This window comes from Nerophis ophidion, linkage group LG07 (assembly GCF_033978795.1).
Source record: "Nerophis ophidion isolate RoL-2023_Sa linkage group LG07, RoL_Noph_v1.0, whole genome shotgun sequence".
Classification (NCBI taxonomy): Eukaryota; Metazoa; Chordata; class Actinopteri; order Syngnathiformes; family Syngnathidae; genus Nerophis; species Nerophis ophidion.
In genome coordinates this window covers 19,806,369-19,819,200 of record NC_084617.1, presented here as the reverse complement: position 1 = coordinate 19,819,200, position 12,832 = coordinate 19,806,369, and the positions used below count along the sequence as shown (strand labels likewise).

General features: G+C 42.5%; 1 protein-coding gene across 1 annotated transcript in view; it reads right to left on the bottom strand.

The window, feature by feature from the left end:
• Nucleotides 1–1,008: 1,008 nt before the first annotated feature.
• The window catches only part of hsd3b7 (hydroxy-delta-5-steroid dehydrogenase, 3 beta- and steroid delta-isomerase), a 34,873-nt gene continuing 23,049 nt past the window's right edge, over nt 1,009–12,832 (bottom strand). The window contains exons 5-6 of the mRNA XM_061905542.1: nt 9,351–9,513; nt 1,009–5,453 (exon numbers count right to left, since the gene is read on the bottom strand). Coding sequence (XP_061761526.1) covers nt 5,041–5,453; nt 9,351–9,513 — 576 coding nt within the window. The 3' untranslated portion in view covers nt 1,009–5,040. The remainder of the gene's footprint in view (nt 5,454–9,350; nt 9,514–12,832) is intronic.

Genomic DNA, 12,832 nt, shown 5'->3' with positions numbered 1-12,832 from the left:
CATCGAGAAAAATCTACTCCCAAGTGGGCCGGACTGGTAAAATCACAGCACGATAACTTAGAAAATAAAGAAAATTTAAGATTGTTTTGTTTGTTTAAAAATAGAACAATCACATTCTGAAAATGTACAAATGTTTTTTTTTTTTTTTTTGCAATTACCTGTTGCGGTTAATAGTATGCATACTTTATTTGTCGCTATAATATTCATCAGTCAACTCATTGGTGTAAATTTTCAATCCATCAAGATAAAAACATCAAAATCAAATTACAGGATGTTATTTATGAAGTTTGATCATTTTCTTTGACTGATGTACTAACAGCATGTGGTTTATTTTGTATATATGTATGTAGCATCATCTACAAAGATACAAATAATTGCTATTGCGACATCAAGTGGACACATTTAGAACAGCAGTTTCTTTCATTCAAAAAATTTCAGGGTCATTTTTATACTTTGCAAACTCATCCTGCGGGCCGGGTAAAACCTGTTCCTGAGCCTGATCCGGCCCTCGGGCTGTATGTTTGACACCAGATTTAAGTGTTAGAAAAAATAAATATGACTTTTTAAAACGTTATGCACTAAGACCCTAAAGGGTGAAAATAAATCTCTATATTTAATTAGTTTCTAAACGATCCTAACAAGCTTCAATCTTTCAGTGTGCGGCTTCAGTGGAAAAAAGTTAGGACACCCCTGTACTAGTGTGTGTTGTGTTTTTCCGAATGTACAAAAAAAGGGCAGCGTTTTCAAACAAATCAGCAACACAAAGACCACATTTTCCTAACCGCCTAATTCTGGATCCTGTTTTGGCTTCTCGGTGAGATGTGTTGTGATGGTCTCCAAGGAAAAAGCTAACACAGAAACCTAACAAAAAGGGCTGTCACTTAGAGAGGGAACTCCTCTTTGATGACCTAAAGTTTCCAGAACATTCCGAGAGGGAAACCCATGGTGGCACACCCCACGGATCATAAACAGAAGAAAAAAACATGTTGTGAAATGGAGCTAAAAAAATGTTATATATTATTTTTATTTAAGATGATAACTTGCTGTCATTACAGGAAATTACTTACAATGATGCTGTGCAAACAAATACTTATTGATATAAAACATCTGAAATTGTTTACATTTGTCACACACAATGATGAAAATCACATTCATAAAAAAAGTTCATAACCTCTACTCTTAATGTCTCTGAAGTGGTTCCAAACATCTGGAATCAACTGCTGGCTTTTTGTTTTAATCCTTCAAAGGGTGTGGTTGTTTTTTTAATTCCAAATAAACTTTTCTCCTCACTTGTCCCTTAAAGTTTGAGCGTAGAATCTCGTTAACAAGCTTGATTAAATTAATGTTATGGCTCCCTACTGGTTTGGAGCACAATAAGTAATAAAGTTTGGAAAAGTAGATTAAAAATCAGTGCTTCTCAAATAGCGTAAGAGGCAAGAGAAAATATATTGACTCATGACAAATAAACATCCACTTCTGGGGCGGCGTGAAAAAAAATTATGTCACCTGGTAAGATGGAACTGTGAGTAACAGCCAGTTAAACGCAGTGCTTCTTAGATAGTAGGGAGGGGCCCCCTGGAAGGGGGGGGGGGGGGGGGGGGGGGGGTAGAGGAAATGGAGTGATAGCATCTTTAGTGTTAGTAAAGAACTATCTCGACATACAGATAAATAAAATAAACATTAACTCCAGGGGGGCGTGAAAAAATAATGTGTCCATTTAAATGTAAATAGCGCCTTTAATGCAGTGCTTCTTAAATAGTGGAATTCGCCCCCCTGAGGGGGATCGCTGTGAATTATCAAGAGATAATTCATAATTTTGACACATACAGATAGAAAAATATACATTAACTTCGGGGGAGCGTGAAAAAAATGAGTCCTAGTAAAATTTGAGTGAGCGCAAGTTCCAAATGGGGGGTGGGGGAGGGGGGTGAAAGGCAATGACAAATAGCATCTATAATGTTGGGAAATAACAGCTTTGACACATACAGATAGAAAAATATTCATTAACTTTAGGGGGGCGTGAAAAAATAATGAGTCCTAGTAAAATTTAACTGACAAGTTCCAAATCGGGGGGGTGTGAGAGGCAATGGCATAATAGCATCTATAGCAGGGGTCGGGAACCTTTTTGGCTGAGAGCCAAAAAGCTAAATATTTCAAAATGTATTTCCGTAAGAGCCATATAATATTTTTTTTGACACTGAACACAACTAAATGCATGCATTTTTAAGTAAGACCAACATTTCTAGAGTATAATAGGTCTCTTATTCTTTGTAATAACATTGTTATTCTGAAGCTAACTGTGGAGGGGGGGTGGCCTGCGGGCTGGCAGCGAACTGGGGTGTAACTTCTTATCGCAACTTCTTGAACAGGTGCGGTAGTAAACGGATGGATGGACTAAAAATGCATGAGAATGTTTAATGTTTTGGACATTATTTTTAACACTTATTACAAGTGGAATTATTCATTACTTATCGTGTTAAGCAATGTCAGCTCAGATTTATCAGAGAGCCAGATGCAGTCTTCAAAAGAGCCACATCTGGCTCGCGAGCCATAGGTTCCCTACCCCTGATCTATAGTGTTAGTAACAAACTATTTGGACGGATACAGATAGAAAAATATACATTAACTTCGGGGGAGCGTGAAAAAAATGAGTCCTAGTAAAATTTGACTGTGAGCAAGTTACAAATGGGGAGGGGTGAAAGGCAATGACATAATAGCATTTGTAGTGTTAGCAAATAACTATTTTGACACATACAGATAGAAAAATATACATTATCTTCAGGGGGGCGTGAAAAAAATAATGAGTCCTAGTAAAATTTGACTGTGAGCAAGTTCCAAATGGGGGCTGGGGTGTGAAAGGCAATGACATAATAGCATCTGTAGTGTTTGGAAATAACTATTTTGAGACATACAGATAGAAAAATATACATTAACTTCAGGGGGGCGTGAAAAAAATAATGAGTCCTAGTCAAATTTGACTGTGAGCAAGTTCCAAATTGGGAGGGGGGGGGGGGGGGGGTGAAAGGCAATGACAAATAGCATCCATACTGTCAGGAAATAACTACTTTGACACATATAGATAGAAAAATATACATTAACTTCAGGGGGGAGTGAAAAAATAATGAGTCCTGCTAAAATTTAAATCTGAGCAAGTTCCAATTAGCCCTTTTAATGCCGTGTTTCTTAAATCGTGGGGTGGGCCGCCCTGGATGGGGGAGGCACCATGAGTTGTCAGGTGAAAGGGGGGCGTGATAGGCAATGGCGTAATAGCATCTTTAGTGTGAGTAAATAACGATTTTGACACATACAGATAGAAAAATTAAAAATAACTCTAGAAGGGGGGCGTGAAAAAAATAATGTCCTAGTAAAATTTGACTGTGAGCAAGTTCCAAATTGGGGGGGTGAGTAGTTGAGTGAAAAAAGGGCGTGAGAGGCAATGACCTAATAGTATCTTTAGTGTGAGCAAATAACTATTTTGACACAGATAGAAAAATAAACAATATCGTCAGGTGAGGCGGGGGGAAAAAAAAGAATCTGAGTAAAATTTGACTGTCAGCAAGTTCCAAATGGGGGGTGTTGTCGAGTGAAAGGGGGGCGTGAGAGGCAATGGCCTAATAGCCTCTTTAGTGTGAGTAAAGAAAGAAGTATTTTGACACATATATATAAGATAAACAATACCTTCGGGGGGGCGCATTGAGTTGTCAAGTGAAAGGGGGGCGTGAGAGGCAATGGTGTAATAGCATCTTTCGTGTGAGTAAATAACGATTTTGACACATACAGATAGAAAAATAAACAACAACTTAAGGCGGGCGTGAAAAAAATAATGTGTCTTAGTGAAATTTGACTGTAAGCAAGTTCCAAATTGGGGGGGCGTGAGTTGTAGAGTGAAAGGGGGGCCTAGAGGCACTGACGTAATAGCTCCTTAGTGATAGTAAATAACTATTTTGACACATACAGATAAAAAAATAAACATTAACTTCAGGGGGGCATGAAGAAAATAATGTGTCCTGGTAAAATTTGACTGTAAGTTCCAAATTGGGGGGGGGGGTGTGAGTTGTCAAGTGAAAGGGGGGCTTAGAGGCAATGACTTAATAGCATCTTTAGTGACAGTAAACAGCTATTTTGACACAGATAGAAAAATAAACAATACCTTCAGGGGGGGGCGTGAAAAAAAGAATGTGTTTTAGTGAAATTTGACTGTGAGCAAGTTCCAAATTGGGGGGGGCGTGAGTTGTCGAGTGAAAGGGGGTCTGAGAGGCAACGACGTAATAGCATCTTTAGTGTGAGTAAATATCTATTTTGACAAGGATAGAAAAATAAACAAAACCTTCAGGGGAGGGCGTGAAAAAAATAATGTGTCTTAGTGAAATTTGATTGTGAGCAAGTTCCAAATTGGGGGGCCGTAAGTTGTCGAGTGAAATGGGGGTTGAGAAGCAATGACCTAATAGCATCTTTAGTGTGAGTAAATAACTACTTTGACACATATAGAAAAATAAACAATACCTTGGGGGTATGGGGGGGCGGATTGAGTTGTCAGGTGAAAGGGGGTTGTGAGAGGCAATGATGTAATAGCATCTTTAGTGTGAGTAAATAACAATTTTGACCCGCAGAGATTGAAAAATAAACATTAATTTTGGGGGGTAAAAAAAAAGTGTCCTAGTGAAATTTGACTTTTAGCAAGTTACAATTTCAATCAATCAATGATTATTTATATAGCCCTAAATCACTAGTGTCTCAAAAGGGCTGCACAAACCATGGGGGGTGGGGCGGAGCGCCCTGGGAGAGGGGCACCATGAGTTGTCTGGTGAAAGGGGGGGCGTGAGAGTCAATGGCGCAATAGCATCTTCAGTGTTAGTAAAGAAAGAACTAATTTGACACATACAGATGAATAATATATTTATATATTATTATTATATTTTTGGTGGGGCGTGAAAGCAATTCTGTCCCATCGGGGGGGCTTGACAAGAGCAGCACTGATATAAAAAGTAATTGAATAACATATTCATTTTGGTCACGACATCAGCAACCACTCGGGTGCCATTAGGCGTCTTTGGAGTTCTCCAAAGGGAAGGTATCGACCCATTTCTGCGTGCGCTCCCGACACTCGTCCCAGTTGTAGAGTGGGCGGTACTGGAAGTGGCGCAGCGCTTTGTCCGTGTTGACGGTGAAGGAGGTGCTGGCCACGCTCAAGGTGTAGCTGTTCAGGAGCGGCGTGAAGTTGCAGACGGGCCACAGGACCCAGCGCAGGACGTCGTTGAGCGCGGCCAGCAACCACAGCAGCACCAGCGGCATGCGGACCCGCCGGAAGTTAAAGGTGGACAGGAAGATCATGTTGAAGTCCTCGTAGCTCTTGTACGGGGAGTCGTCGTAGCAGAAGAAGGCCTCGCCGCCGACCTTTTCCGAGTGCTCAACCAGGGCACGGGCGGCCAGCACGTGCATCCACGCCACGTTGCCTGGCAACACAGAAGGCAAAGGGACACCATCATCCAAAAGTGATCTACGCTACTTTTTGTCTCTTCTATTCCGGTGCTAAATTCAGTGGTAGGGTACCTATAGGGCGGAGCTAATCCAACTGCAGTTCATTGATTGGCTGACACAGAATCGTCACTTGGAGGACAGCAAGATCAGATTAACTGTCCGTCAATATTTTCATGGAGAGGTGGCGACTTGTTCAGAGTCTCTACCCGGACGTTTGACTAATTCAGCTGGGCTAGGATATAGGTTGGATATTTCGATCCATCCAGACATGTTATGGGTTTTCAACAACTCTTTCACTGTTTTACTACAATTGATGATGCAAAATTGACTTTTTAGTAATGGAAAACATAATATGATACAGAGTAGAAAAGCCCATCCTGTGCATGTATGCACCCCACTTTGTAGTAAAATAAAAATAAAAAGGCTTCACGACACATCTAAAAATGAAGCCAGGACTCGTCCAAATATTTAAAAAAGGCTTCACTACACACCTTGAAATGAAGCCAGGAACTAGTCCAACTATCAAAAAAGGCTCATGACACATCTTAAAATGAAGCCAAGACTAGTCCAACTATTTTTTTGTAAAGGCTTCACCACACAACTTAAAATGAAGCGAGTCCAACTATCAAAAAAAAGCTACACGAAATGTCCAAGACTTGTTCAACTTTTTTTTTTAAGGCTTCACTACACGTCTTAAAATCAAGCCAGGAACTTAATCAACTTTTTAAAAAAAGGCTTCACTACACAACTTGGAATCAAGCCATGAACTAGTCCAACTACCACAAAAAGGCTTCACGACACGTCTTGAAATGAAACCAAGACAAGTCCAACTATTTTTTTTTTTTTCTAAAAGGCTTCATTCACTACACGTCTTAAAAAGAAACCAGGAACACATCCAATTATTTAAAAAAAGACTTCACTACACGTGTTAAAATTAAGTCAAGAACCGTCCAACTATCAAAAAGAGGCTTCACCACAGGTCTTAAAGTAAAGTCAGACACCCGTCCAACCATAAAACAAAAAGGCTTCACTACACACCTTAAAATGAAGCCAGAAACTCATCTAACTGTAAAAAAAGGCTTAACTACACAGTTTAAAATGAAGCCAGGAGCTCATCCAACTACCAAAAAAAGCTTTGATATAGGTCTTAAAATGAAGCCAGGAAGAAGCCAGAAACTCCTCCAACTATCAAAAAAAGGCTTCACTACATGTCTTAAAATAGAGTCAGGTCTGTCTAATTATTTTTTTTAAAAGCTTCACTACACATTTTATAATGAAGCCAGGAGTTTGTCCAACCGTCCAAAAAAAGGCTTCACCGCACGTCTTAAAATGAAGCTAGGAACTCATGGAACCATCATAAAAAGCTTCACCACGTCTTAAAATAAAGCAGTGAACTCGTCCAACTATCAAAAAAAGGCTTCACTACATGTCTTAAAATGAGGCCAGGAACTCGTCCAACAATCAAGAAAAGGCTGCACTACACATCTTAAACTGAGGCCAGGAACTCATCTATCGAAAAAAAAAAAAGCTTCACTACATGTCTTAAAATGAAGTCAAAAGGGGAATTTTGTTTCATATTTTTTAAAGGCTTCACTACACAACTTCAAATGAAGCTACAAAATTGCCCAACTGTCAAAAAAGTGCTTCACTGCATGTCTTAAAATGAAGCAAGGAACACATCCAACTATCAAAAAAGGGTTCACTTCACATCTTAAAAGGAAGCCCGTGAACTCGTCCAACAATCAGTCATCTGCAAACGTAGAAGCTGCAAATTAGATCATGTTATTCTTTTTCAGCAAGTAGCATGAAGCTGCTATCAAAATGTTTGAATTTTAGCTCACATACAGTAGCTGTGTTGCTAAAGCGAGGGTAAAATAAAATGAATAATAAATGGGTTGTACTTGTATAGCACTTCTCTACCTTCAAGGTACTCAAAGCGCTTTGACACTACCTCCATATTTACCCATTCACACACACATTCACACACTGATGGAGGGAGCTGCCATGCAACGCGCTAACCAGCACCCATCAGGAGCAAGGGTGAAGTGTCTTGCTCAAGGACAAAACGGACGTGACGAGGTTGGTACTAGGTGGGAATTGAACCAGGGACCCTTACGCCGTCCCTATATAATAATGGGTACCCCTATATCAGGGGTAGGGAACCTATGGCTCTAGAGCCAAATTTGGCTCTTTTGATGACTGCATCTGGCTCTCAGATAAATCTTAGCTGACATTGCTTAACACGATAAGTAATGAATAATTCCGCTGCTAATCACATTGTTAAAAATAACGTTCAAAATATAAAACATTCTCATGCCTTTTAATCCATCCATCCGTTTTCTTCCGCACCTGTTCAAGAAATAACAATGTTATTAAAAATAATTAAAGAGTTATTATTCTCTAAAAATGTCGTTCTTACTTGAAAAAATGCACGCATTTAGTTGTATTCAGTGTTAAAAAATATGATATGGCTGCAACACGTGCCAAAGTAGTTGGGAAAGGGCATGTTCACCACTGTGTTACATCACCTTTTGTTTTAACATCACTCAATAAACGTTTGGGAACTGAGGAAAGTAATTGTTGAAGCTTTGAAAGTAGAATTCTTTCCCATTCTTGTTTTATGTAGAGCTTCTGTCGTTAAACAGTCCGGGGTCTCCGCAGTCGGATTTTACTCTTCATAACGCGCCATACGTTTTTGATGGGAGACAGGTTTGGACTGCAGGCAGGCCAGGAAAGTACCCGCACTCTTTTTTTACGAGTGCGGGTACGCTGTTGTAACACGTGCTGAATGTGGCTTGGCATTGTCTTGCTGAAATAAGCAGGGGCGTCCATGAAAAAGACGGCGCTTAGATGGCAGCATACGTTGTTCCAAAACATGTATGTACCTTTCAGCATTAATGGTGCCTTCACAGATGTGTAAATTACCCATGCCTTGGGGACTAATGCACCCCCACACCATCACAGATACTGGCTATTGAACTTTGCGTCGATAACAGTCTCGATGGTTCGCTTCCCCTTTGGTCCGGATGACACAATGTCGAATTTTTCCAAAAACAATTTGAAATGTGGACTCGTCAGACCACAGTAAACCTTTCCACTTTGTATCAGTCCATCTTAGATGATCTCGGGCCCAGAGAAGCCGGCGGCGTTTCTGGATGTTGTTGATAAATGGCTTTGGCTTTACATAGTAGAGCTTTAACTTGCACATACAGATGTAGCGACCAACTGTATTTAGTGACAGTGGTTTTCTGAAGTGTTCGCATTTAGTTGTATTCAGTGTTAAAAAATAGGATATGGCTCTCACGGATATACATTTTAAAGTATTTGGCTTTCATGGCTCTCTCAGCCAAAAAGGTTCCCGACCCCTGCCCTATATAATAATGTTTCACTATAAAATGTGTAATTGATGGATTTACATGTGTTTATAGATGCCTATTAGTTGCTACGATTGTTGAAAAACAGAACTTTTCAAATACGTGACGCTTGTAATGCTAACGTTGTAAAGCGAGGGTATTGGTGGGAGCAGGCAGGGCGTAACCACCAAATTATACCTAATGAGGGTATTTTATAAAGAGTTCTGGTTCAGTTTTAGTAAAGAACCACCACCCTGACTACACACTTACCATGACCACTTCCTGCTTGCATCAGCAGTTAACATCGAACTAGGTCATCATGTGTCAGCTTCCGTGAGTCACCAATGACAATTCTTGCAGGCCCGGACTATGTATAGTCCTGTTTTATGTTCCAGTCAAGCGCTGAGGAAGAGGTTTTGCGTGCTTCTGCTTTTTTTTTTTTTGGGTTGACAGACTCAATGTTCCCTTTTTGCAGCAGTTTGTTCTACCTTATGCAGCTTATCTTCATTTAGGACTCACCAACGTAGACTCGCCCGTGTTCAGTGGTTTCCGGGACGCCGAGGACGATCACGCCCCCCCTCTTGACGCCCAGCCTGTAGAAGTCTTTGATCAGCTCGTGGCCCTCACCGTAGATGCCCGTCGGCCTCAGCGAACACGTGAGCAAGCGCTCGCCGCTTTTCACCTACACAGGACACAATACCTTCACCTTACTGTAATGACAGAACCATCATATATATATATTCATACCGTACATCAACCATGGGCCACACCTTATAATGTATTGCTTTTGTTTCATTCTGTAATTGTACAAGTGTGCAAAGGCAAAGCATGGAAGCGCGCAGAACACCTTACAAGCATGCAAAGATGAGGCATGAAAGCATGAAAAACACCTCGACAAGCGTGCAAAGGCAAGGTGTGGAAGCGCGCAGAAAGACTCTACGAGCGTGCAAAGATGAGGCATGAAAGCATGAAAAACACCTCGAAAAGCGTGCAAAGGCAAGGCGTGGAAACGCATAGAACAGCTCTACAAGCGAGCAAAAATGAGGCATGAACGCATGAAAAACACGTACACAAGCGTGCAAAGGAAAGGCGTGGACGCACGCAGAAGACCTCTACGAGCGTGCAAAGATGAGGCATGAAAGCATGAAAAACACCTTGACAAGCGTGCAAAGGCAAGGCGTGGAAGCGCGCATAACACTTCTACGAGTGTGCGAAGATGAGGCATAAAAGCATAATAAACACTTAGAGAAGCGTGCAAACGAAAGGCGTGGAAGCGTGCAGAACACCTCTACGAGCATGCGAAGATGAGGCATTAAAGCATGAAAAACACCTCGGCAAAAGTGCAACGGAAAGGCATGGAAGCTTGCAGAACACCTCTGCGAGCATGCGAAGATGAGGCATGAAAGCATGAAAAACACCTTAAACAAGCGTGCAAAGGCAAGGTGTGGATGAACGCAGAACACCTCTACAAGTGTGCGAAGATGAGGCATGAAAGCATGAAAAACACCTACACAAGCGTGCAAAGGCAAGGCGTGGAAGCTTGCAGAACACCTCAATGAGCGTGTGAAGATAAGGCATGAATGCATGAAAAACATCTCGACAAGCGTGCAAAGGCAAGGCGTGGAAGCACGCAGAACACCTCTACAAGCGTTAACAAATGAGGCATGAACGCATGAAAATCACCTACACAAGCGTGCAAAGGCAAGGCGTGAAAGCACGCAGAAGACCTCTACGAGCGTAATAAGAGGAGGCATGAACGCATGAAAATCACCTACACTAGAGTGCAAAGGCAATGCATGGAAGCGTGCAGAATACCTCTACGAGCGTGCGAAGATGAGGCATGAAAGCATGAAAAACACCTAATCAAGCGTGCAAAGGCAAGGCGGGGAAGCGCACAGAACAGCTCTACGAGCATGCGAAGATGAGGCATGAAAGTATGAAAACCACCTAAACAAGCGTGCAAAGGCAAGGTGTGGGAGAGCGCAGAACACCTCTACCAGCGTGCAAAAATGATGTATCAACGCATGAAAAACACCTACATAAGCGTGCAAAGGCAAGGCGTGGAAGCGCGCGGAACACCTCTACAAGCGTGCAAAAATGATGTATCAACGCATGAAAAACACCTACATAAGCGTGCAAAGGAAAGGCGTGGAAGCGCGCGGAACACCTCTACAAGCGTGCAAAGATGAGGCATGAAAGCATGAAAAACACCTCGGCAAAAGTGCAACGGAAAGGCGTGGAAGCTTGCAGAACACTTCTACGAGGGTGTGAAGATGAGGCATGAAAGCATGAAAAACACCTTAAACAAGCGTGCAAAGGCAAGGTGTGGATGGGCGCAGAACACCTCTACAAGTGTGCGAAGATGAGGCATGAAAGCATGAAAAACACCTACACAAGCGTGCAAAGGCAAGGCGTGGAAGCTTGCAGAACACCTCTACGAGCGTGTGAAGATAAGGCATGAACGCATGAAAAACACCTCGACAAGCGTGCAAAGGCAAGGCGTGGAAGCACGCAGAACACCTCTACAAGCATTAACAAATGAGGCATGAACGCATGAAAATCACCTACATAAGCGTAGAAAGGCAAGGCGTGAAAGCACGCAGAAGACCTCTACGAGCGTAATAAGAGGAGGCATGAACGCATGAAAATCACCTACACTAGAGTGCAAAGGCAATGCATGGAAGCGTGCAGAACACCTCTACGAGCGTGCGAAGATGAGGCATGAACGCATGAAAAACACCTAATCAAGCGTGCAAAGGCAAGGTGTGGAAGCGCGCAGAACACCTGTACAAGCGTGCAAAGATGAGGCATGAACGCATGAAAAACACCTACACAAGCGTGCAAAGGCAAGGTGTGGGAGAGCGCAGAACACCTCTACCAGCATGCAAAAATGATGCATCAACGCATGAAAAACACCTACATAAGCGTGCAAAGGCAAGGCGTGGAAGCGTGCGGAACACCTCTACAAGTGTGCAAAGATGAGGCATGAAAGCATGAAAAACACCTCGGCAAAAGTGCAACGGAAAGGCGTGGAAGCTTGCAGAACACCTCTGCGAGCATGCGAAGATGAGGCATGAAAGCATGAAAAACACCTTAAACAAGCGTGCAAAGGCAAGGTGTGGATGGGCGCAGAACACCTCTACAAGTGTGCGAAGATGAGGCATGAAATCATGAAAAACACCTCCACAAGCGTGCAAAGGCAAGGCGTGGAAGCTTGCAGAACACCTCAATGAGCGTGTGAAGATAAGGCATGAATGCATGAAAAACACCTCGACAAGCGTGCAAAGGCAAGGCGTGGAAGCACGCAGAACACCTCTACAAGCGTTAACAAATGAGGCATGAACGCATGAAAATCACCTACACAAGCGTGCAAAGGCAAGGAGTGAAAGCACGCAGAAGACCTCTACGAGCGTAATAAGAGGAGGCATGAACGCATGAAAATCACCTACACTAGAGTGCAAAGGCAATGCATGGAAGCGTGCAGAATACCTCTACGAGCGTGCGAAGATGAGGCATGAAAGCATGAAAAACACCTAATCAAGCGTGCAAAGGCAAGGCGGGGAAGCGCACAGAACAGCTCTACGAGCATGCGAAGATGAGGCATGAAAGTATGAAAAACACCTAAACAAGCGTGCAAAGGCAAGGTGTGGGAGAGCGCAGAACACGTCTACCAGCGTGCAAAAATGATGTATCAGCGCATGAAAAACACCTACATAAGCGTGCAAAGGCAAGGCGTGGAAGCGCGCAGAACACCTCTACAAGCGTGCAAAGATGAGGCATGAAAGCATGAAAAACACCTTGCCAAAAGTGCAACGGAAAGGCGTGGAAGCTTGCAGAACACTTCTACGAGGGTGTGAAGATGAGGCATGAAAGCATGAAAAACACCTTAAACAAGCGTGCAAAGGCAAGGTGTGGGTGGGCGCAGAACACCTCTACAAGTGTGCGAAGATGAGGCATGAAAGCATGAAAAAAACCTACACAAGCGTGCAAAGGCAAGGCGT